We start from the raw sequence: 21,606 nt of genomic DNA on the forward strand, positions 1-21,606 counted from the left end.
CTCCCCCCATCAGCCCACACATTGCCCTTTACATACTTAATTGGTCCGACTTCTGTAGCAGACTCAATGTTTAATAAGGCACAGACAGTATTTGTCATGCCTGGTGCATAACTGGCATAAAGTTAGAGCATGTACACAATTTATTTGTGACAAATGAAAGCATAGCATATGAAAATATGTGGGTTGCTGTTACAGTAATTTGTAGAGAGACATTTATAGTATTAACTTCAATATCTGAAAAAGAAAATAGTCTCAAATCAAGGACCTTAACTTTCACCTTAAGAAACCAGAGATCAGACCAAATTAAACATAGAGTAAGCAAAAAAAAAAAAGAAAAGAAAAAAAAACATAATCAAAACTAGAGCATGGGCCCGGCGGCGTGGCCTAGCAGCTAAAGTCCTCGCCTTGAGCACCCCGGGCGCCGGTTCTATTCCCAGATGCTCCACCTCCCATCCAGCTCCCTGCTTGTGGCTTGGGAAAGCAGTTGAGGACGGCCCAATGCATTGGGACCCTGCACCCGTGTGGGAGACCTGGAGAAGGTTCCTGGTTCCTGGTTCCTGGCTTCGGATCAGCACAGCACCGGCCATTGCGCTCGCTTGGGGAGTGAGTCATCGGACGGAGGATCTTCCTCTCTGTCTCTCCTCCTCTGTGTATATCTGACTTTGCAATAAAATAAATAAATCTTTAAAAAAAAAACCTAGAGCAGAAGTGAATGGAATAGAAAACAGAAAGGCAATAGAGATAGCTCCAGTTATCTGGGAAAAACCAGTAAAATTAATAAATCTTTAACAAAATTGATCAGGAGACAAAAACGACACACAAGTTACTCATATCTGATTTCACACCATTACAGATTCTATAGAAATTAGAATGATAGTAAAAGAGTAATGTGAACAGCTTTATTCACCAACCTACAGGAAACAGAAAATTCTTTGAATGATGTAAGTAAGTCTCAAAAACTTAACTCTAGAAGGCAACCTGAGTAATACTCTATCTGTTGAAGAAATGTAAGTTTCAGCTAAAACATTTCTCATAAATAAAATGCTAGACCCTAGCAAATTTAACCAAGAATTGCAGAGTGAACGAAAGAGTGATGGGTCTAAGGAAAACAAAGAGCCAGAAAAGAACCCAAAGAAAAAGAATAAAGCCCCCGAGGAGCTGTAACAGCCAGTTCCTGACCACCGACCCAATGGATGAGTCTTGCTAGATATTCTAGAACCACTGAATTGAGACATACTCATACACATGTGGATGCTTATATGCACAGATGATAGTGAGCCCAGGATAGGGTTGGTCAAATCTGGATTTTACTTATTTTTAGATTGGTTGATCATTTGATTGACTGATTGATTGATTGGAGAAGTAGAGAGATAGGCAGATGAATCTCTCATTCTTTGCTTTATTGCCCAAATGATGGCAACAGCTGGGCTTGAGCAAGGCCAAAGCCAGGAGATAGGAGTATAATCGAGGCCTCCCACATAGATAGCGGGAATCCAGCTACTTGAGTCATCATTGCCAAGGTATACATTAGCACGTAGCTGGAGATAAGAGGCAGAGATGTGGAAGGCAGGTGTCTTAACCACTTAGCCAGCATCTACCCCAGACTTGAGGTTTAGCTTATCCATCTAGTGAATGCATGGGAGGGAGGCCAGCCTATGGATAGGGACATGTGACCAGAGAAATCTCCAGAAATTCTGGAAGAAGACAATGGGAATCTGGTCCAAGATAATGTCAAAGTAGATCCAAGACATACAAGGCTTCACCAGAGACAGAAAACTAGGAAAGCAGCAGCCCTGTGAAACTGTGACAGGTTAGACATACTCCTGTCTACATGTGCATCAGGACCCAGAAAATCCTGCCCTTCCACAGTGAGAAAGAGGAAGCTTGGGCCAGGCCTGGTGCTTCCATGATGGAGTATCATCCCTAATTTAGGAATCAGGAATCCAGGGGCCAACATCATGGCATGATACCAGAACCCCATATGGATGCTAATCCATGACCTGGTTGCTCCATTTCTAAACCAGCTCCTTGCTAATGGCCTGGGAAAGCAGTGGAGGATGGCTCAAGGCCATGGTCACCTGCATCCATGTGGGAGACCCAGAGAAAGCTCCTGACTTCAAATTGGCTCAACTCTTCCCATTGCAGCCTGTTGGGGAATGAATTAGTAGACGGAAGATCTCTCCCCCTTTCTCCCTCTCTCTGTAAATTTCCCATTCAAATAAAAACACAACTTCAGAAAAATAATAAAATCAAATTAAAAATAAACGATGAATCCAGACCTTTTGACATTACCTTACTGTTAGAATCTACAGGTTAGCACCCTAAGAGTATGCCCAGTATGTCACCCAACTTCCCCTGTACCTCTGGGCATCACTGGCTTCCCTGGTGAATTACAGCAGCCCCATCTTCCACTCACCTCATTGCCAGAAAGGTGGTACATCCTGGCTTCCTGGAGCAGTGGGAAGACCTCCGGGCACTGCCTAATGAGAGGGTCTGCTTCCACGGTCTCCACAAAGTACCAGGGATCCAGGAGTGGCAAGCGCACATTCTCAAGGACATAGGGGAGCAAGCTGAGTCGCTCGGACTGCTTGTGCCGGACCCAGCTCATCACAGTTTCAAACACCTGTGCCTCCTCTGTCACATAAAGGTCATCACTCTTCAGGATGTGGTGCAGAGTGTCCACGGGAAGCTCAAGAAACTCTTCGGAGCTGAGGATCTGCACGAAGTTTTGAATGATGTAACTCTGAACTTGCTTCTTCAGGCTGTCCAGGGAGTGTGTGTCTGCCAGCCTCAGTATGCCAACACAGTTTTCTGGGTTCAGGGCCTCTGTGAGAAAGCTGGCGCAGGCATCCACCATCCGCAGGAACTAACAGAGCAATTGGAAAAGGATTAGTCCACCAGGATGGTTATCGGTGAGTTGTGCAATAGCAACATATCAGAAGCAATCTAAATGTCCAGCAGTAGGAGAGCAGCCAAATCTACATTATATGTGCATGCAGTCCATAGCTCTACAGTCATGTACGACTAGTTACAATGATATTAAATGACACAGAAAATGCTTATAATGTATTCAGTTTAAAAAATCTGCTCACTGTATCTCAGCAAGCCTTTAGACTTCATCATCAACTAGCAGGAAATACAAGAGTATTTCAAAAAGTTTGTGAAATATGAAATTAAAATAGAGTGGAAGGAGCAGCATTATGGCACAGTGGATTCAGCTGCCACCTGCAATGCTGGCATCCCATATTAGCACCGGTTTGCCTCTCAGCTACTCCATTTCCAATGGAGTACATTAGTAAATTAAGGTTTCCAAAGGAGAAAATTATTAGGTGGCCCTTGCCACCTTAATGACCTGGGAAAAGCAACAGAAGATGGCTCAAATATTTAGGTCCACATGGGAGACCTAAATGAAGCTCCTGGCTCTTAGCTTCAGACTTACCCAGACCTGGGCATTACAGCAATCTGGACAGTGAACTAGCAGATCAAGATCTCTGCATGTGTTTGCCTCCCTCTCTCTATCTCTGCCTTTCAAATAAGTGAATAGATCTTTTATGTGCATATAGGCAGATACATGTTAGATAGCCAGGCAGACATATAAAATGTGGTCAGGCATCGTGACTTAGTGGGTTAAGCTACCTCTTGAGATGGCTGCATCCAATGTCACAGCACATGGTTTCAGTGCTGGCTCCTCTGCTTTCTGCTAATGTGCACCCTGACAGGCAGCAGATAATAGTTCAAGTCATTGGGACTCTAGTAGAGCTAAATGAAGTCCCTGGCTCCTGGCCTCAGCTTGGCCTAGCCCTGGCTATTGCAAGCACTTAGGGAGTGAATCAGCAGATGGAAGACTGTCTATCTTTAAGTCTCTTTCTCTCTCTCTCTCTCTCTCTTTCTCTCTATTCTGTCTACATACCCACACACAGCCTTTCAAGTAAATAAAAATAAATAAGCTTTGCCTATAAACTGTAATGCGTCTTTCAAATGAACTTGTTAAAATAACCTCAGAAGGAAGAAAAGAGGGACAGATTCAATGACGCCATGAGAAATGCAATCAGCAAAATCCAAGCCTTGTGGAACTCTACAGAACAACTGATTCCGTTTCTCCCACAAACGTGAGTTACTTCAGAAAGCTTGTAGGAAATGAAATTCAATTTTTCATCTGTTGTAAACTATTTTGATACCCATGCACAGCTGTTTTACATCCTATGCATCCCTAAAAACTCATTGAAGTACCCTCATGTTCAAGAGGAACAAAGAGAAGGAGAGGAGAGGAAAAGCCAAGCATAAGATGAGCTTTACAAGCCAGGTGAAACCTGTTCTAACTATGAACCTCACATGGACCCCAACTTCAACCAAACCAAATGTACTCAGCAATTTAAAGCAATCTGAGTACTGTTCATTATTTGTATTTAAGAAATATCCTGTCTTTCAGGGAGACACACTAAAGACAAATGAAGTCAGAGAAGCATGTCACAAAGTCCCATGTGCTTTAGCAGCCTGTTTTCACAAAGAAAATTATGTAGCGAACAGTCATAAACAGAAAATTGAAGGATATAATCCCCGCCATTAACTAGGTGTTGGATAGCCCAGGACACTCTATGCAGTGTCAGTCCTCAAAGGCTTCCAACAATGACTTCTTGTCTCTCACTCACATTGTATACCCTTCACCTGGTTCATTCCAGTGCCTGGGCATTCTGATCTCATGCGAGAAAGAAAGGATGACAGAACCACACAAGGGCACATAAAGCTCCCCAGGACCTCATGCTTGGGCCCTTGCCACCCACATGAGAGACCTGGATGAAGCTCCCTGGCTCATGGTTTCTGCCTGGCCAAGTCTTGACCACTGTGGCAATTTGAGAGTGCACCAAAAGATGGAAGATTCCTCCCTCCCCCTCCTCTGTAACTCTTTCAAATAATCTTTTTTTAAAAAACAATAACAACAACAACAACAACAAAAAAACGTAAGACTCCTACACCTCTGTGACTCCTTATAGATGACAAGGTGCTGACAAATTCATTGAGTTATTGCATATTCATTTTACAGATGAGTTGTCTCAAATGCGCCAATTCATTCCCTGTTGTTCTCTAGAGCTTAGTGTTTTTTGTTTGTTTGGTTGGTTTGGTTTTGGTTTTGGTTTAATTCTCCAGAGGCAGAAAGAATTGAACAGAGAGCTGCCAACCACTAATTCACACCTTCCCTCTGCCCTCCTCCCCCAAATATTAGCAAGATCCAGGACTAAGCCAGGCTGAAGCTGGGAGCCAGGAACTCCATCCTGCCATCCATGCGGAGGGTAGGAATCTAACCACTTTGGCCATCACCTGCTGCCTCCTAGGGTGTGTGTTAGCAAGAAGTTGCAGTCAATAGCTGAGTTGGACTAGACTCCAGGCATCCAAATGTAAATGCAGCCATCTTAGCCAGTGTCTTAACCACTGGACCCAACCACTGACCCTGGAGTTTAGCTTTGAATGAGTCCATCTCCTTTGTTCCCTCCTTGTCCACTGGGCTCCTAATGGAGTCAAGTTTTCAGTATGCATAGATTGATCAATGGTTTGCTGGATTCATGGAAGGCAGGGACAAAGAGGCGTGGATTCCATAGCGGAATGTCAGCCTAAAGACTTGTCCTGGTGAGACCATGGTGGGGAGAAAGCTAATCAGAGAGCAAGTTAATATGAAGGTGAGACACTCTGTGGTAGGAGCTGGGGGAAGCTAGGCTGTGGGCCTGAGAGTGAAGCAGGATTGATTTTGGAGTGGACAAAGTCGGCTCGGTCCCTGGCCTTCACTTCAAAGCATTCTTGGGGCATACATGCCTGACTCTCTGGGTCAATCTCAATTGCAAAATATTCTTTCCATGTCAGACCACATTTTCCGATCACATCAGTTTAGAACACATTGTCCCTGCTAAAGAAGGGGGGGGGATGGGGGTCAGTGCAAAGTTGAAAGAACTGGGTTGTGTCTGTGACCAACTTGTCCGTAGCCCCAACTGCTTGCAGCTCGGCTCCTCGCTTGAGTAACCGTGGAAACGGTTGAGGCTGAGAAGATGAACACCTGTTTAGTTGTTTGCAGATTTTCAGCTCAAAGATTAAAAATATACACCCAAGACCAAGCCTTATTGAACTCTCAGAATCTGTCACTGCAGCCCTGTTTGGCCTGGCCCATGGAAACATCGACAAGAGCTGAAAGGAAACTCACTTAAGTGGTAGACGGAGGCACAAAACACCATTTGTGTAGGAGACAATGTGAAAGTGAAGTAAAAATAATAAATAAAAAAAAAACAAACAAACAAACAAAAAAGAAAGTTAAATGCTGTCCCTAAATCCTTAGACTATTTCTGGGAGGGCCCTTAAGATCTTGAACAGCAGATAAGCTTGGAAAGGGGAGCTGGTGGCCAGGGTAGGGAAAGCGGAGAGAAGGACTCTTTGCTGTCAGCCCTTTTGTATCCTCTCCAGTTGTGTATTGTAATTATCTATTTTAAATTAATACATTTTCACGCACAGAGAAAACACAAGAACACGTAAAATGCTGATAGTGGCACGATAATGTTATTAATTAGTTTATACTTTTCTGCATAGATCAAGTTTTCTATACTGAGCATGACTGTGTTTAAAATGGGGAAATACATGCCTTGTAAACGCACAATGAGAAAACAGAAAATGAAACACAAATGATAAAACAGGGCCCAGTGCGATAGCACAGTGGCTAAAATCTTTGCCTTGAAAGCACCGAGATCCCATATGGGCGCCGGTTCTGATCCTGGCGGCCCCACTTCCCATCCAGCTCTCTGTCTGTGGCCTGGCAAAGCAGACTAGGATGGCCCAAAGCTTTGGGACCCTGTACCCATGTGGGAGCCCCGGAAGGAGCTCCTGACTTCGGATCGGCTCAGTTCCAGCTGTTGTAGCCACTTGGGGAGTGAACCATCAGACAGATCTTCCTTTCTGTCTCTCCTTCTCTCTGTATATCTGACTTTCCAATAAAAATAAATCTTAAAAAAAATGGTACTACTTTTTGCCGGATTCATTCTATTAACTCTAATAGTTACGTGATGGTCCAATGCTATGAAGCAGATAATTGTGATCGTTTCCTGGTCTTTTGTCTGAGACCAACTGTTGCAGATCTTTGTGAACATTTCTACTTTGCAGATGAGGAAGTCAGATCCAGAGAAGTAATTTCCTCAGACTCGAAACTCAACAGCAGTACAGCTAAGATAGGAGTTACCTTCTCTAATCCCAAAATCTTTGACTTTTATATTATTTCAAGCTGCTGCAGGTCAAAAAGTGAGCTGAAAAGAGATCAAAGTCATGACAGAGGCCAAGTACCATTTTCACTTCTCACTGGACAGCCCGATTAGTCTGATCTATCTAAACACAGGAGTGATTGGCCCACAAACCGCCAATTCAATCCCTGTTTGATGACAATTGAGCAAAGAATGAAACCACAAGAAGAGAATCCCATCAGGCTCCCAAGCTCACATTGGTCCAAATGTGTCTCTCTCCACTCTAACACTGTGAATTCATCTACTCGTCCATCCATTCATGCACTGAATATGCACTGAGCATCTTTCATGTGGAAGGTTGTCAACCAGTGTTGGGATACAGAGGTGAGCAGCAGGAAACACAATGCTTGGGGTGAGTCGGAGAGGCAGACACTAACCAAATCACCAAATAACCAAAGAGTGTAATCACAACTGCGGTTAATGCTATACAGCAAGGTCCGGTGATGCCACTGCCCTCCATCTTCTCCATCCAGCCCTCCACACACTGGTTCCCACTCAGCACTTGGCGTCACTTTACCCCAAAAACCCCAGGCCCAGTCAGTCCCTCCTCCAGACCCTCTGCAAAATTCCTTGAGCTTCCCTGTTGTGGATCCTTGCCATGTTCCCGCCAGCTTTTTGGCCTGTAAATCCTTCACCCTCACCTTTATCTATTAAAACCCTCTGTTTCTCACCCAGACAAGCTTGAGTTTAGAGTTCAACTTTCTAATACATGATTCAGGACACCTCACCCCATCTTCAATCAAGAAGTCCCATTTTACATTTACCTGAAGAATAGCATGACCATCACTTTTCCTGCACAGGGATATTTTCTTCATCCAGAGTTACTCAATCTGGGATTAACAGAAGTCCTCCATAGCCTCTATGAACCCCTATAGTTACATGCAAACATTTGTGTGGCATTGTTCCAGGAATTAAGTTTTCAGGGCATGCTGTAATTCCCTACTATCCACAATACCAAGGACAAAGCCAACAGAAAGGAGAGGTGAGCAAAAAAGGCACAAAAAAGAGGAGTCCTGACCAAATAATGCTAGGGACCTGCCCTACCTCGGGAAAGGAGGGGAATGGAAAGCAAGTAGAGAAATACCATCTGTCCATGATGTTCTTTTCCGAAAGCACCTCTTTCTAGATAGATCCTCCAATTTCCCCAACAGCTCCTTTCCTGCTGTGGAGCACCTATGGCAAGTGCATCAAAGGCACATTCTAAAACATGTTTGTGGTGTTTTATTCCAGCAGCCTTTAGCACAGAGTCTGCCAAAAGGACAGAGGAAAGAATTATGTATCAACACATAATATGGACCCAGATCTGTACTAGACACTCTCCTATCCATTATTTCATTTACCAAATAGATTTTGTATTTTAGTGGACATATTTTATTTAGCAAACAGAAAAAGGAAGTTATTAGTGTTTGAATAAGAGGAGGAAACAGAAAGTTCAGTGTATTGCCCAAGGTTATCCAGCTAGTAGGTGGTCAAGAGGACACCCAAACTCATGGTCAGCTAGTTCTTCTCACACACAATCATATGTCACATAATCTTTGTAACTTATCACACTGTTGAACACAATGCCAGTGAAATTGAAGGTGGCCTTATGAGAGCTGGGTGGGCAGGGAATCTCTAGGATGTCTAAGTTCCCCCCAAATATACCTCCACAAACACTTTGTGGGTGTGAGGTGGATGGCAGCATCATGCGATCTTCACCAGTGACTGGGAAACTGCTAACGTGCAGGACAGTCATGAGAACAAGAGATTAATTGCTTTGCACTCTTCTTCCTTTTTTTTTCACATTCAAAATTAGTCAAGGCTTTAAGACTTCATGGTAACTTTTTTGTCTCAGCCTGTCCCAGTGCCACATGAACTTGTTTGTTAAAGCTGGGAGATGACAGATAATGGCAACAGACAGCCAACTTCCTGTTTGGGGGAACATGTGAGCAAAAGGTTACAGCCAGGCACCTGACTCTGAACAAGACTAAAAATACAATCAAAGAAACCGCTTGAGACATGGCTCTGGTTCCCACGAGCAGCATCTGTCTCAGAGGGAATGCACCCCCTGCTCCCCATTCTCACTGACGCTCCTTGGCCTGCCCTTCACACTTTCAAGAATCGGGACCCCACAGGGATGCCACGCACTTGATTACACTTCTCCCTTGGGGTTTTTGCAAACACGCTCCACAATAACTGAAGGTCCATTTGAGTCCGAGTCAGCAGTTGTCTTGACCATGCAACCCGAAGTGACCTTGGAGTTACTACAAAGGGTCTACAAAGATATGAGCATTCTTACTTTGAGTTCAAGCAAATCAGTATGCATGGAGCCAGTTGATGAGATACATAAAATTCAAATACATCACAGAATGTGTCCGAATTCATTGTACATTTTTTAGTAGCTTTTCTTCTCAGACAATAAAGCTCTTCCAGGAGATCATGTTGATATTTTCTTGAAGGAGCCTTCCTACTTAGAAATGCTCAATTATCATGGATCTCAGTTTTCCATTTCCACCTCTCCTCCCCCTCTCCCATGCAAAGCACCCACTAGCTTCAATGCCACGGGAATATGTTCCCCCTCATCCTCCAAAATGGACATGCTCTGTCTGCTCTACTCCCTCTTCTCAGGCCTCTCACTGGACTTGTCCTTGAGGTCTGCTGGTTCTTGGAAGACATGTGGAGCTAAGAACTGCAAAGGATCTACTCGCTGCAGTGGGGCAAGTGCAAGGGACTAAAGCAATGACAGAAGTAGACTCATCTCAGAGGTAGAGTGGGAAAGAGGATACCAAGTGCAAGGGAGGCTCAGTCAGGTTGCCGGCAACCAATAACTCCTGATTTCCCAGAGGAGACTTGGGGTGGCCCCAGCAGACTATCTGGCTTCACAGTAGGAGCCACATGTGGATCACACATTCAAGGGGCTTAATAGTTTGGTACAAGGACAAGGTAATGGCCATGGAAGAACACTGTTGCTAAGATGAAATGGAATGCTTGTATCAGAAACATGGCTGATGTTCAGAATGGAATGTACTATATGGCGTGTGTGTGTGTGTGAAAGAGAGAGAGAGAGAAGGAGAAAAAACTCTATGCAAAAGTCACGTGCTAAGGAGAAAACACCAGCAGAGAGCCGCCACAGGTGTAATTGAGTGGCAAAAGCTGAAAGCTTACATCTTTGCTCTCTACCTGGAAAATCCTTTTCCCAGCCCAAATGCACTTATAGAAATTCTATCTGTTCTGTGAGATCTAACTCAATGGCATCTCCTTCTCACTTTGGGGTCCTGTTAGGCTGCTCACTACATTGGAAGCTCACAGAGAATCCTTATTACAGAACCTTTGGAGTACTGGATAAAAACAGACGTCTGGGATCTAAAGTTCCAGAGCCTATCTCTTTCATCTGATGAATTGAACTCTCTCTAAACTACATTTCCTCATCTGGAAAATATTAGGAACATAAACCCACCTTTCAATTAGGGTATTACCTGCTATGTTCATTCACAGAGATGAACATTGTCAACATTAAATGGGATCATATAGAGGACGGACGATGATAATTCACCACAAAAATGTAACTTGTATTTATCCATTTTGTTTTTTAAGACTTATTTTTATTTGAAAGGCAGCTATAAAGAAAGAGAAAGAAAAACAGAGTCTTCTACCTGCTGGTTCACTGCCCAAATGGCTGCAACAGTTGGAGCTCCCACGTGGGTGCAGGGGTCCAAGGACTTGAACCATCCTCCACTGCTGTCACATGCCATAGCAGGGATCTGGACCAAAACAGAGTGGCCAGGACTCGAATCAGTGCCCATAAAGGATGCCAGAATTGCAGATGGAGGCTTAGCCTACTATGCCATGGCATTACCCTGGCCCATTTTATCCTCACCTCCCACTGACAGTGACTCACAGAGCACCTACCACTTAGCAGATACTTAACAATTTAGGGGAGTCGGGGAGAATTAAAATCCTAGCTATAATCTGAATTTTCATTTCAGCTTAAACCCCACATTGTATCTGACAGAAGTAAGCAGATCTGAAGAGGCCTTGCAAACAAAATGAAAAGAATCTGAAGGAACAAGCTAAGAATGATGAGCACAGGCAGATGCACCTAGGGAATTCAGCTGACACTCTAGGGGAAGTGGTAAACCAGAGGAAGATCATGCGAATGCAGATGCTCCATCAGGTGCCAGCCTGGACCATTAGTGCAAATGACAATCCTGGAACCCCACCCCCCGCGAACTATATAAACAACCCTAATCTGGAATCCATTTATGCTTTCCTAAAGTGAGATGTTAGTAAGTTGACTATGATTTCTGGTACCAGTGGAAAAGAAAGTCTAAGAGAAAGATTAAGTAGAGTGACACAAAAATAATAGGATGAATCACACTTTTTTGCATAATTGACTTTTTAGCCAAAGATTAAGACTCTATGTGCTAGTAGAACTCAAAAGGAACAACACAAAAATCAAAAACAGGCTAAGTGGACCAATGCTACAGTGTTGGTTACCATGGGAACTAAGAGTCCAAGGTTCCGCAGAGGTTGCTGAACCAGGAAGCAACAGCTGTATGCCTCTAGCCCCTAGATGCCCTCTCCAAGATCACCACTGAATCCCAAAACATTTCCCCTGGCAGCCACCTCTCAGGAGTCCCTTGCCGAAGTCCCAGCCACCTTCAGGAGCGTGTTCCAGCCCTAGCTCTAAATATGAGACTGTGAGTGAGGAGAGTGCACATGGTGCAGCCAGATTGACTTCTTACGGTCTGTGAAGACTTGAGCTTTTCCTTGACATTACTGAATCTTATGTCGCTCATTTGCAAACTGAGAACATAAATGATGTAGGACCATGTCACATTATGAGACCTCTGCCAAGCACAACTCTTGCTGTAAACTAACCCAGATTTCTTAATGCTGACAGTGTCCACATAGCAAAACTGTTAGACAAACTACATGATTTTGAGGGAGAGGGGAGGATATGTATCAGGCAATCAACAAACTGACTTTATAAAAAAAAAAATAGTAAAGAAATAATTGAACTACCTTTGCTTCCTAGTAGACTGGCCACTGTAGTGCTATGTTGATATAGCACTACAGTGAGTCCAAATTAGTGACAGTAAATGTTCATCTGCACATCCAGGTAACAGGACCTGTATTTTACTAGGCACCTGGCCCCTAGCAGGCTCTTACAAGTGAAGCAAGAGTTACTAGGAGCTTGTGGAATACTCCCTCCTCAAGTAGCCCATGGCATTTTCAAGAGCCAAGATTAGGCTGACAGTGTCCCTTGGAAAGAAGCCAAACTATTCCCATTGGTGTCTTACGTGGTTTCTTGGGAAGTCCTCATATTCTGTTGGTAATGAAAGAGTAAAGCACTCATTTATTTCCAAGTCACTTATTCAAGCAACATGTGTAGAGTGCCATCAGTGGTCCAGATTCTGAGTAAGCCAAGAAGTCATCCCAGGTCATCAAATCAAACACCGACCACATGGGATTCTCATTCACAGACATCCTATCAACATTCTCCCTGCCATGCGCAAAAGAAATAATAGGAAAAGGAGCAGTGCCAGGACCTTCATCGAAAGTCTCCTCCAGGGGCTGGCACCATGACTCAACAGGCTAATTATCCAGCCTGTGGCACCAGCATCCCAGCTATCCTGGCTGCTCCACTTCTGATCCAGCTCCTTGCTTGTGGCCTGGAAAAGTAGTGATGAATGACCCAAAGCCTTGGAACCCTGCATCCATGTGGGAGACCCAGAAAAGGCTACTGACTCTTGGCTTCAGATCAGTTAAGCTCTGGTTGTTGTGGTCATTTGCAGAGTGAATCAATGGATGGAAAACCTTCTCTATCTCCCTCCTTGCTTCTATAAATTCACCTTTCAAATAAAAATAAATGTATATTCAAAAAAAGCCTCCTCCAACTGCCACCACAACTACATCACTGCCCCTATGGGCATAGCGTAGGCATCAATATCAGCTCTTTCCAACCTGGGCCACATGACCAAGCCCAGGTCATAGGAGCAGGTTCTGGTCCAGCAGCTCCTTTCTTTCATTTTGGCCTCAGGAATTCAACTTTGTTCTCTTATAATTCACAACTTCTAACCAACTGCTTTGTGTCTTAGGAACCTTTCTGTCCCTAGAGCAAATGTAAGTTTAGTCTGGTCTCCCTCACCTGCTTTCTTCTTACTACCCTGCAGAGAAGGTGTCAAGGCCTTATTCTTCCATGAGCTTTTCACAATACAATTTAAATAAAAAATAAATGAGGAAAAAATGAAAGTAATGAACACCGCAAAGTTCTCCAAAAACACAGGGCAGAATTCTCCCAGACTGAGAAATCTTGCCCCATTCTTAGTCATTGGCCTAAGTCTATAGTCTACGGCTGACTGGGTTGTCTCACTTACCTAGAACTCAGAAACCTGAAAGTCTGTTTAAGATTGAGGATGGTTCCTTGTTTTTCTGGGGGCTCTGCTGGGTGGTGCTCATGTAAAAGACCCTACTTCACATGAGCACAGGTCCCTCAGGGGCTTTTCTTGCCCTTCAAAAAAAAATACTTGGAGAAAATGTCTCTCTTAATAATTTGCCAATAATTGAATAAATGATGGCCATGTTACTGTAATCATCCTCTAATAGTCCATCAGCACCTGCCACTCAAAGTTTCCTCCTATCAGAAACTATCCCACTCCACACCAGGGTTGATGAGTCTGATGGGCCCTTGGTATAAGGGCAACCAGGCTATAAAATTGCCAGCCACTCATGAAGTTGTGGTTTGAAAAGTTCTTCTCAAGCAGCCATAAAGGTAATTGGATTGGTCAACTGAGTTGTCTTTTACTATAGTAAGAAATTATAGGAGATGCTAATAGAAGACCTAAAACAGAAGCTGAAAGCAAGAGAGAAGCTGTGGGAAGGTTAGGAAACCTTTATGACTGGATGGGGTGAACAGTACCAAGATAAGATGATTCTTACTGATTTCAATCCAATCAGGCAGAACCAGCTTCTATGGCTATTGTAACATAACAAGACAAAATGCCCATGCTGGCACATTTTCCTCCACCTGTGATTCTGAGTTAATTTCAGTAAAGTGTTTGCCCACTTCATTGTCCTAAGCATGCATCAGAAGAACATGATGTTTAGAACTTTGACACATGCCCTGTTACAATCTTAACCCATGAAGCTACATTTAGGTATCGTTTAGGGACGTATTCCTCTGTGTCAACATTAGTCAAGGTTATCTAAGGCAGAAATGTCAAAATAAAGTGAAAACTTTTCACAATCTTCCCCTCAGCATCTATTATCTGCCATATACCTCGTAAATATCATCTCATCTACATGAGACATGGGACATTTTATCCTCCTAAATGTGCAAGTGATAAAGTGGAGGCTCAGAAAGTGTAAGTAATTTGTCCAGAGCCATACAGCATAGAAATGACTGATTTGGAGTTTAAACCTATCTAGGGTTGGCTGCATTACCCCAAAACCCATGTTTTTTCCAGTCTACCACTCAACCATGTAAGAGATCATCACAGATAGCAGGGCTGTTTCTAGTCCAAAGAGATTCCAACTGCATTCACCAGCCATTGGAAAGAACAAGACAGACTGTCACTAACTCCAGCATTAGTGTTTTCAATGTAGAGGCCATGTGTGAGAGCAATACATACTCTCAAGGCCTGGGATGGACATAGAACAGGATAGCAAGACACTGCTAACAGTGACAATGGCAAAACGACAGAGCCTTCCTGTCTGTATGCCAGAATTTAAAATCAGGGAATGTTTTACACCTTCAAAAGAACAGATTTAAAAACCACAAAGGGATGGCAATAGCCTAAACATGTCTCTTCTTTATGGTAGACAATAGCCCCAGTTTTTAGGGCCTGAGACAAGAGAGGAGGGTAGGAACTATGAAAATCAGTGTGTTACAAGGAAAGCCTGAAGCCCACAGCACTCTAACCTCCATTTCATAAGAATTCACACTCAGAGGGAAACTGAGCAAAGTAGCTTCCGATAAAAACTTACTTTTGCTAATTCTTGGGGTTTTGGGTGCTTTTAATTTATTTTTTTATTTGTCAGTTTGGCTTAGGAAGAGAAAGAGATTTGGAAAACATGGAGTAAGGCATCAGCAGAATGCAGGGCCTAAAAATAAGCAGAGCTTGCCTTGTCTCTGCCTCTCCCATCTGCCCTTTCTGCCTCTCTTACCAAGATCAGCTTCACTGCTGAAGCTCATCAATTTGGGAAAAGATGAATGGGAGGGAACGACTAAAGAAAATCACAAATGAATAAACAGACGATCAAGCAAAGAAAGCCTTTCCAAAGATCATGAAAGAAATGATTCCTATACCAGAGTAAATACTAGCTTTTACATTTTGTACATTATAAACATTATAATTAAAAATTATGTCAGGAGTATCCATTTGGCAATGTAAGTAAGATACGTGTTTCCCAGATCAGAAGACCTGGTATACCCAGTCTCTGCTCCCTTACTTCCGTTTCCTGATAGTACAGACCTTGGCAGAAGGTCGGGGAGCAGCAATGGTGACCAGTCAGTGACTGGGTCCCTGCCTCCCACCTGGGAAGTCTGGATTGAGCTCCCAGCTTTTGGAGAAGGAACAGTGAGTGGGCTCTCTCTCTCTCTCTCTCTCTCTTTTCTGTGCTTCACAAATAAATTTAAAATTTTTAAATGTATGATTCCAATGACCATAGAAAACATTTGCATCCTGCATGACCACACATCGCAGCCCTTAATGTCAGTCCTTTTTAACAGCTCTCTTGCAAAATCTCACAGAACTGAAAGAAGAAGGAAAACAGAAACACAAAAACCATTCTCGATGAAACCAGGAGACATCAGTAACCCCAAACCACAGAACACAAAGCCTGGTAAGAGACTCTGCTAAGAGGAGGAAGGTGGGCCCAACTGCCTAGTGAGGAGCACCCTTGTCCCCCAGAACAGAAAACTCAGGGACACCACAGTCTCAAGGAGAGGGAGGTGGGGTGGACAGCAGGGACTGAGCTTGAGGAGAGAAGCCTCCTGTCTGCCTCCTGCCTCTGCAGTACCAGCCCCAACCACTCTGACCACGGCTGGAGAAGAAGGGTCAGTCTTCAGAGAAACCAGACAGGGAAGATTCTAAACTCCCAGACATTGAGGACATCATACGGAAAGTAAAGAGTTGGCATAAAAGTTCTTCCCCTCATACCCCAACCGGTGCAGAAAATATGCAGCTGACCTATGGGCAAGAGACTGAAGGGCACCTGCAGAGGCCGATGGACTCTAGGAAAAGTACAACAAGGATTGACCTCAGGAATCTGGCAGGCCACCCAATGGCACTGATAATGATCCAGTCCACTAGTCTGTATGTCAAGCTTGAAACTAGCATAGCAAGACCTTCTGGCCAAGGATCAAGTTATCAGAAGTGTATTGGCAGAAACCCTCTCTGGGGGTTGAATGGTGGCTCCACAAAGAACATGAGCACATGACAATACCCAGAATCTGTTAGCATCAGTTCACATGGCCAAAGAATAAACATAGTATGACACAAGATGTGACCAAGCTAAGAAGCTTTCCGGAGGAGTTCCTCTGAGACTGAGAGGGGCCTTCAGTGCACAGACACACAGAAGGGAAGACATGCAGGTGCAGAGGAGGCAATGTGACCACAAATGCAGAGGCTGCAGTGCGTGGCCGCAAGGGACAGAATGCCAACAGCCTGTAGCAACTGGGTGAGCCAAGAACATGTTCTCTCTTGGAGGCAACTGGTGGGGGAGAGGGGAGGAATCAGGGTAGGGGGTGAAATTGGGGTGAAGGTAACAGCCTTGGTCACAGCTTCACTTTGATTTCTGTTCCCCAGAACTCTGAGAGAACATGTTGATATTGGGGTTTTTTTCTGAAGATTTTTTTCTTTATTGGAATGTCAGACATACAGAAAGAAGTGTTGGTTCACTCCCCAAATGTGGCCACAAGGGCTGGAGCTGAACTGATCCGAAGCCAGGAGCCAGGAGATTCTTCTGGGTCTACCACATGAGTGCAGGGTTCCAAGGCTTTGGGCCGTCCTTGATTGCTTTCCCAGACCACAAACAAGGAGCCGCATGGGAAGTGAAGAAGCCAGGACATAAACCAGCACCCACACAGGATTCTGGTGCTTTGCAAGGTGAGGATTAGCCAACTGAGGCATTACGCCAGGCCCAGGTTTATGTTGTTCTAAACCTCCTAATTCAAGTGGACTTTTAGTGCAGCCCCATGAAGCTGGCAAATCTTTTAAGACAAAAGTTTCAGACCTGAGCAAGCAAGCCAAGTAAAGGAATGCAAGGATGGTGGGGAGAAAAGCAGCAGCAAGTATATTAAAATAGGTTAAGAGTAATAAGAGATGAGAGTAGAAATCTACTAAAACAAATAGCAAATACTCATGAAAACTAAAGATATGACAACAGAAATGAAAAAAACTCACAGGAAAATTTTAAGGTCCAGTTGAAGAAATCGCCCTGGACAGAGTGAAAGGCTGAACGTGGTCATTAGGAGAGAGGAGGTAAACAAATACATCAATCTGTGCAGTCCAACACCTACATGATAGTTCCAGGGAAGAAATGAGATGAAAGAGTTGTAAAGAAGCCATCAAAGAGATAATGAAAAGTTTTCCATAATTAAAAAATAGGAATCTTTGAAAAAACAACCTGTTCTGATAAAATATGTATGCAGTAATATGTAACATGGAACAACATCTTCAAACATGCTCCCAAACTATCAAAGTATGAGGTTGTATAAAATCAATTTTATCCCAAACATTTATCTCCTCTATCCTCTTTCATAGCAAGCTATTGAAGGCTGGGACCATTCAAATGAAGGCATCCATGTCAAGGAAGACTACTGTCATGATGAGTTGGAGGTGTTATAATGGAGTACCATTTAGCGGGTGTCTTTTACACAACAGAAAGTTACTTATTTATTGCTCACAATTCCAAGGGCTGGAAGTTCCAACTCAGGGTACCAGTATATTCAGGTTTGGAGAGAGTAGTATTCAGGATTATAAATCATGTTTCCTTGTTTTATACCCAAATGATGGGAAAAGGGCAAAAGAGCTCCCAAGGGTCTCCGCTGTGACAGCACCTAATCCCTTCACCTTCAATACCTAACCACAGGACCAGCGCCACAATCTACCATTCTAATCTTCCACCTGAAGTGCTGGCACTCCATATGGGTGCTGGTTTGTGTCCCCGCTGCTCTGTTTCTGATCCAGCTCTCTATTAACGTGCTGGGAAAATAGCAGAAGATAACCCAAGCCACTGGATCCCTGCACCCATGTGGGAGACCTGGAAGAAGCTTCTGGCTCCTGGCTTCAGACCAGTCCAGCTCTGGCAGTTGTGGCCATTCAAGGAGTGAACCAGGTAATAGAAGATATCCCTCTTTCTCTCTTTCTCTCTCTCTGCTTTTCCAGTAAAAAGAAAAAAAAAATCTTTGAGAGGAAAAAAAAAGCTTAATCACCTCCCAAAGGCACCACTTCCTGATACGATCACATTGAGGGTTAGGAGTCCAACACATGAATCTTAGGGGAACACAGACATTCAGTCATGGGATTCTGGGACATAAAATCCACTTAGAAAAGAGTGAAAGGCACTCTCAAATTGTCAGCAAAGGAAAGACAAGGGTAACTGCAGGCAAGAGGCCTTAAGAGAAACCTGCCAGGAACAGGACGAAGAAAAATCAAGCTATCTAAAACTGAAGCAAAGTGAGAGAGAGCGTGCATGCACAATGCATACAAATCATTAAAAATATGGAAGCAAATAGGCAATACACATTTAAAACACATGAAAAGAGGACAGCATTGTGGCACAGCAAGTTACACCATCACTTACAACAATGCTGGCCTCCCACATTTGAGTGCCTGTTGAAGTCCCAGCTGCTCTGCTTCTGACTCAGCTTCCTACTAATGCTCAGAGGAAGGCAAAAAAAGTGGTTCAAGTGCTAGAACTCCTAAAACCCACATAAGAAACCAAGCTGGAGTTCATAGCTCTTGGTTGTTGCAGCCACTTGGGGAGTGAACCCGGAGATGGAAGATCTCTCTCACTGCCTTTCCCACTTTCTGTCTCTCTCATTGTGCCTATCAAATAAACAAATAAGCAATTTAAAAAATAAATTTTTCAAAACAAAACAAGGTAAAGTAATTGTTCTAGAAGTGTGGGTGGAAGCAGAGAACAAGAACAAGAGGTAATCATTTTTGTTGTAAGACCTTTAGCTTTAGTTAACTTTTTTTAGTTTGTATTAGCTTCCTATTGTCTCAAACTTGGAGACTTAAATAGCTCAGAAATCTATCCTCTCACAGTTCTGAAGGTCAGAGGTCCAAAATCAAGGTGTCAGCAGGCTTGCTTCTGTCTGGAACGAGCTCTGCACAACAATCAGTGTTCCCCTCCCTCGGCGCCCACAGCTCATGCTTCTTCTCCCATCACTGCCAGCACCACTGGATGTTTCTTCTCTTGGGGAGTGCATAGCTCCAAAGCTGTGCTAACCACCTTCCTTGTCACTTTGTCCATGTCAGTGCTAAGAAAGGAACCCTGAAGAGTCTGGCATGATAGCCTAGTGGCTAAATCCTTGCCTTGTATGTGCCGGGGTGCCAGTTAGTGTCCCTGCTACTCCACTTGCCATCCAGCTCCCTGCTTGTGGCCTGGGAAAGCGGTGGAGGATGACCCAAAGCGTTGGGACCCTGCACTCATGTGGTAGACCCAGAAGAAGCTCCTGACTCCTGGCTTCAGATTGGCTTAGCGCTGGCTGTTGTGGCCTCTTGGGGAGTGAACCAGCAGTCAGAAGATCTTTCTCTCTGTCTCTCCTTCTCTCTGCAAATCTAATTTTGCAACAAAAATAATAAATAAATCTTTCAAAAAATAAAAAGGAACCCTGAAGTGTACATACCCCCAAAAAAGTCATATTTTCTCCAAATAAGAGGAAATTATAGGTCATTTTCATGTTCATTTTGCTTGAATGGGTTTCTAATTTTTCTGTAATGAGTTTGCAATGTTATTGCAAATTAAAATTGCATTTGGAAAAACGAAATACTTCTCCTTAGCCTAATAGGTAGCACCTGCTTTCAGTCAGAAAAACAAATAGGAAACATAAGAATTGGTTCCCCCTCCATCACCCAAGCATGTAGCAGTCAAAATTTGCATTCATTGAGCATCTATTTCGATGTCAAACACTATTATTCAAAGGAATAAATGCCATTACTATTCTTATCACCAGTGTTATTTGTTCATTATAGACCAGTCCAGCAAAGGGACTACATGAAAACCATAATGGCAACTGTGGTTACACTGAGTAATGATGAATCAATGATGTGCTAGAGACTGTTGGCCCTTTCAGAGATAAGTTCAGAAAAAAACTAAAAACCTGAACTTGATGGAGATTCCTGTATCAGGGGAAGGATTTCCCCGGGGTTTCTTTGCTAGAGCGGAGGGTGGGCAGGGTGGAGGGGGTGAGATGGGGATACTGAGCCTGAGGTTGCTGAACCCTCCATTGCACCCAGGAAGGAATGTTGTGCCAATCAATGAGGCCAAGAGCGTGAGCAGGTGAGGACAGAGGGAATTAGAGGGGGCAGACACGTGAGTGTTAACTGACTTAGAGATGTCAGCAGGGAAGGCAGAACCCGCCCTGTTGGAAGTAACCAGCTCTTTAGAAGCGTGTGAAGATGTAACCATGTGTGATGCTACTTGTGGGGAAAAAACATATATATATATATACATATAAAACTATACATATATACATACATATATAGACACACTTCAAAAACTATATATAATATATAACTATATATAATATATATTATTATTATATATAGAAAAGATCCTATTACTTCATATCTTTATCATATCACTTCCTGTAAATGTTGAAAATACTCCTGTTTATTTTCTATGTTCTGTCTTGTAACCCTAAGAAGTGTTTCAATTGCCCAGCATGAGAGCCTAGTAGCTAAATCCTTGCCTTGCATTCGGGTGGATCCCATATGGGCACCAATTCATGTTCCAGCTGCTCCACTTCCCATCCAGCTCCCTGCTTGTGGCCTGGGAAAGCAGTGAGGGACGGCCCAAAGCCTTGGGACCCTGCACCCATATGGGAGATTTAGAAGAAGCTCCTTGCACCTGGCCTCTGATTGGCTCAGCTTCAACAATTGCAGCCACTTGGGGAGTGAATCAGTGGACAGATCTTTCTCTTTGTCTTTCCTTCTCTCTGCAAATCTGCCTTTCCAATAAATATAAATAAATCTTTTAAAATGTTTCAAACATATCTGAATGTATAAAAAAGCATAAATGCCCCAAATGGTTATATGCTACATTATATATAAAACTGTGTGCATTTATTAAATTTGGTCTCTTAAAAAAAAAATGTAGCCTTCTCTTTCAGACGTGTTCGGGA

At 43.5% G+C, this 21,606-nt stretch overlaps 1 protein-coding gene across 4 annotated transcripts in view; it reads right to left on the bottom strand.

Annotated features, from left to right (window-relative positions):
* KLHL6 (kelch like family member 6) overlaps positions 1–21,606 on the bottom strand; it is a 139,235-nt gene that overhangs the window by 14,752 nt on the left and 102,877 nt on the right. For 2 of the 4 annotated variants that reach the window (XM_058662145.1, XM_058662144.1), the window contains 2 exons: positions 10,901–11,008; positions 2,417–2,866 (listed from right to left, as the gene is read on the bottom strand). In XM_058662145.1, the coding sequence (XP_058518128.1) occupies positions 2,417–2,866; positions 10,901–11,008 (558 nt within the window). The remainder of the gene's footprint in view (positions 1–2,416; positions 2,867–10,900; positions 11,009–21,606) is intronic. The other 2 variants (XM_058662146.1, XM_058662147.1) reach the window with 1 other exon arrangement.

The sequence above is a fragment of the Ochotona princeps genome, chromosome 3 (assembly GCF_030435755.1).
Source record: "Ochotona princeps isolate mOchPri1 chromosome 3, mOchPri1.hap1, whole genome shotgun sequence".
Lineage (NCBI taxonomy): Eukaryota > Metazoa > Chordata > Mammalia > Lagomorpha > Ochotonidae > Ochotona > Ochotona princeps.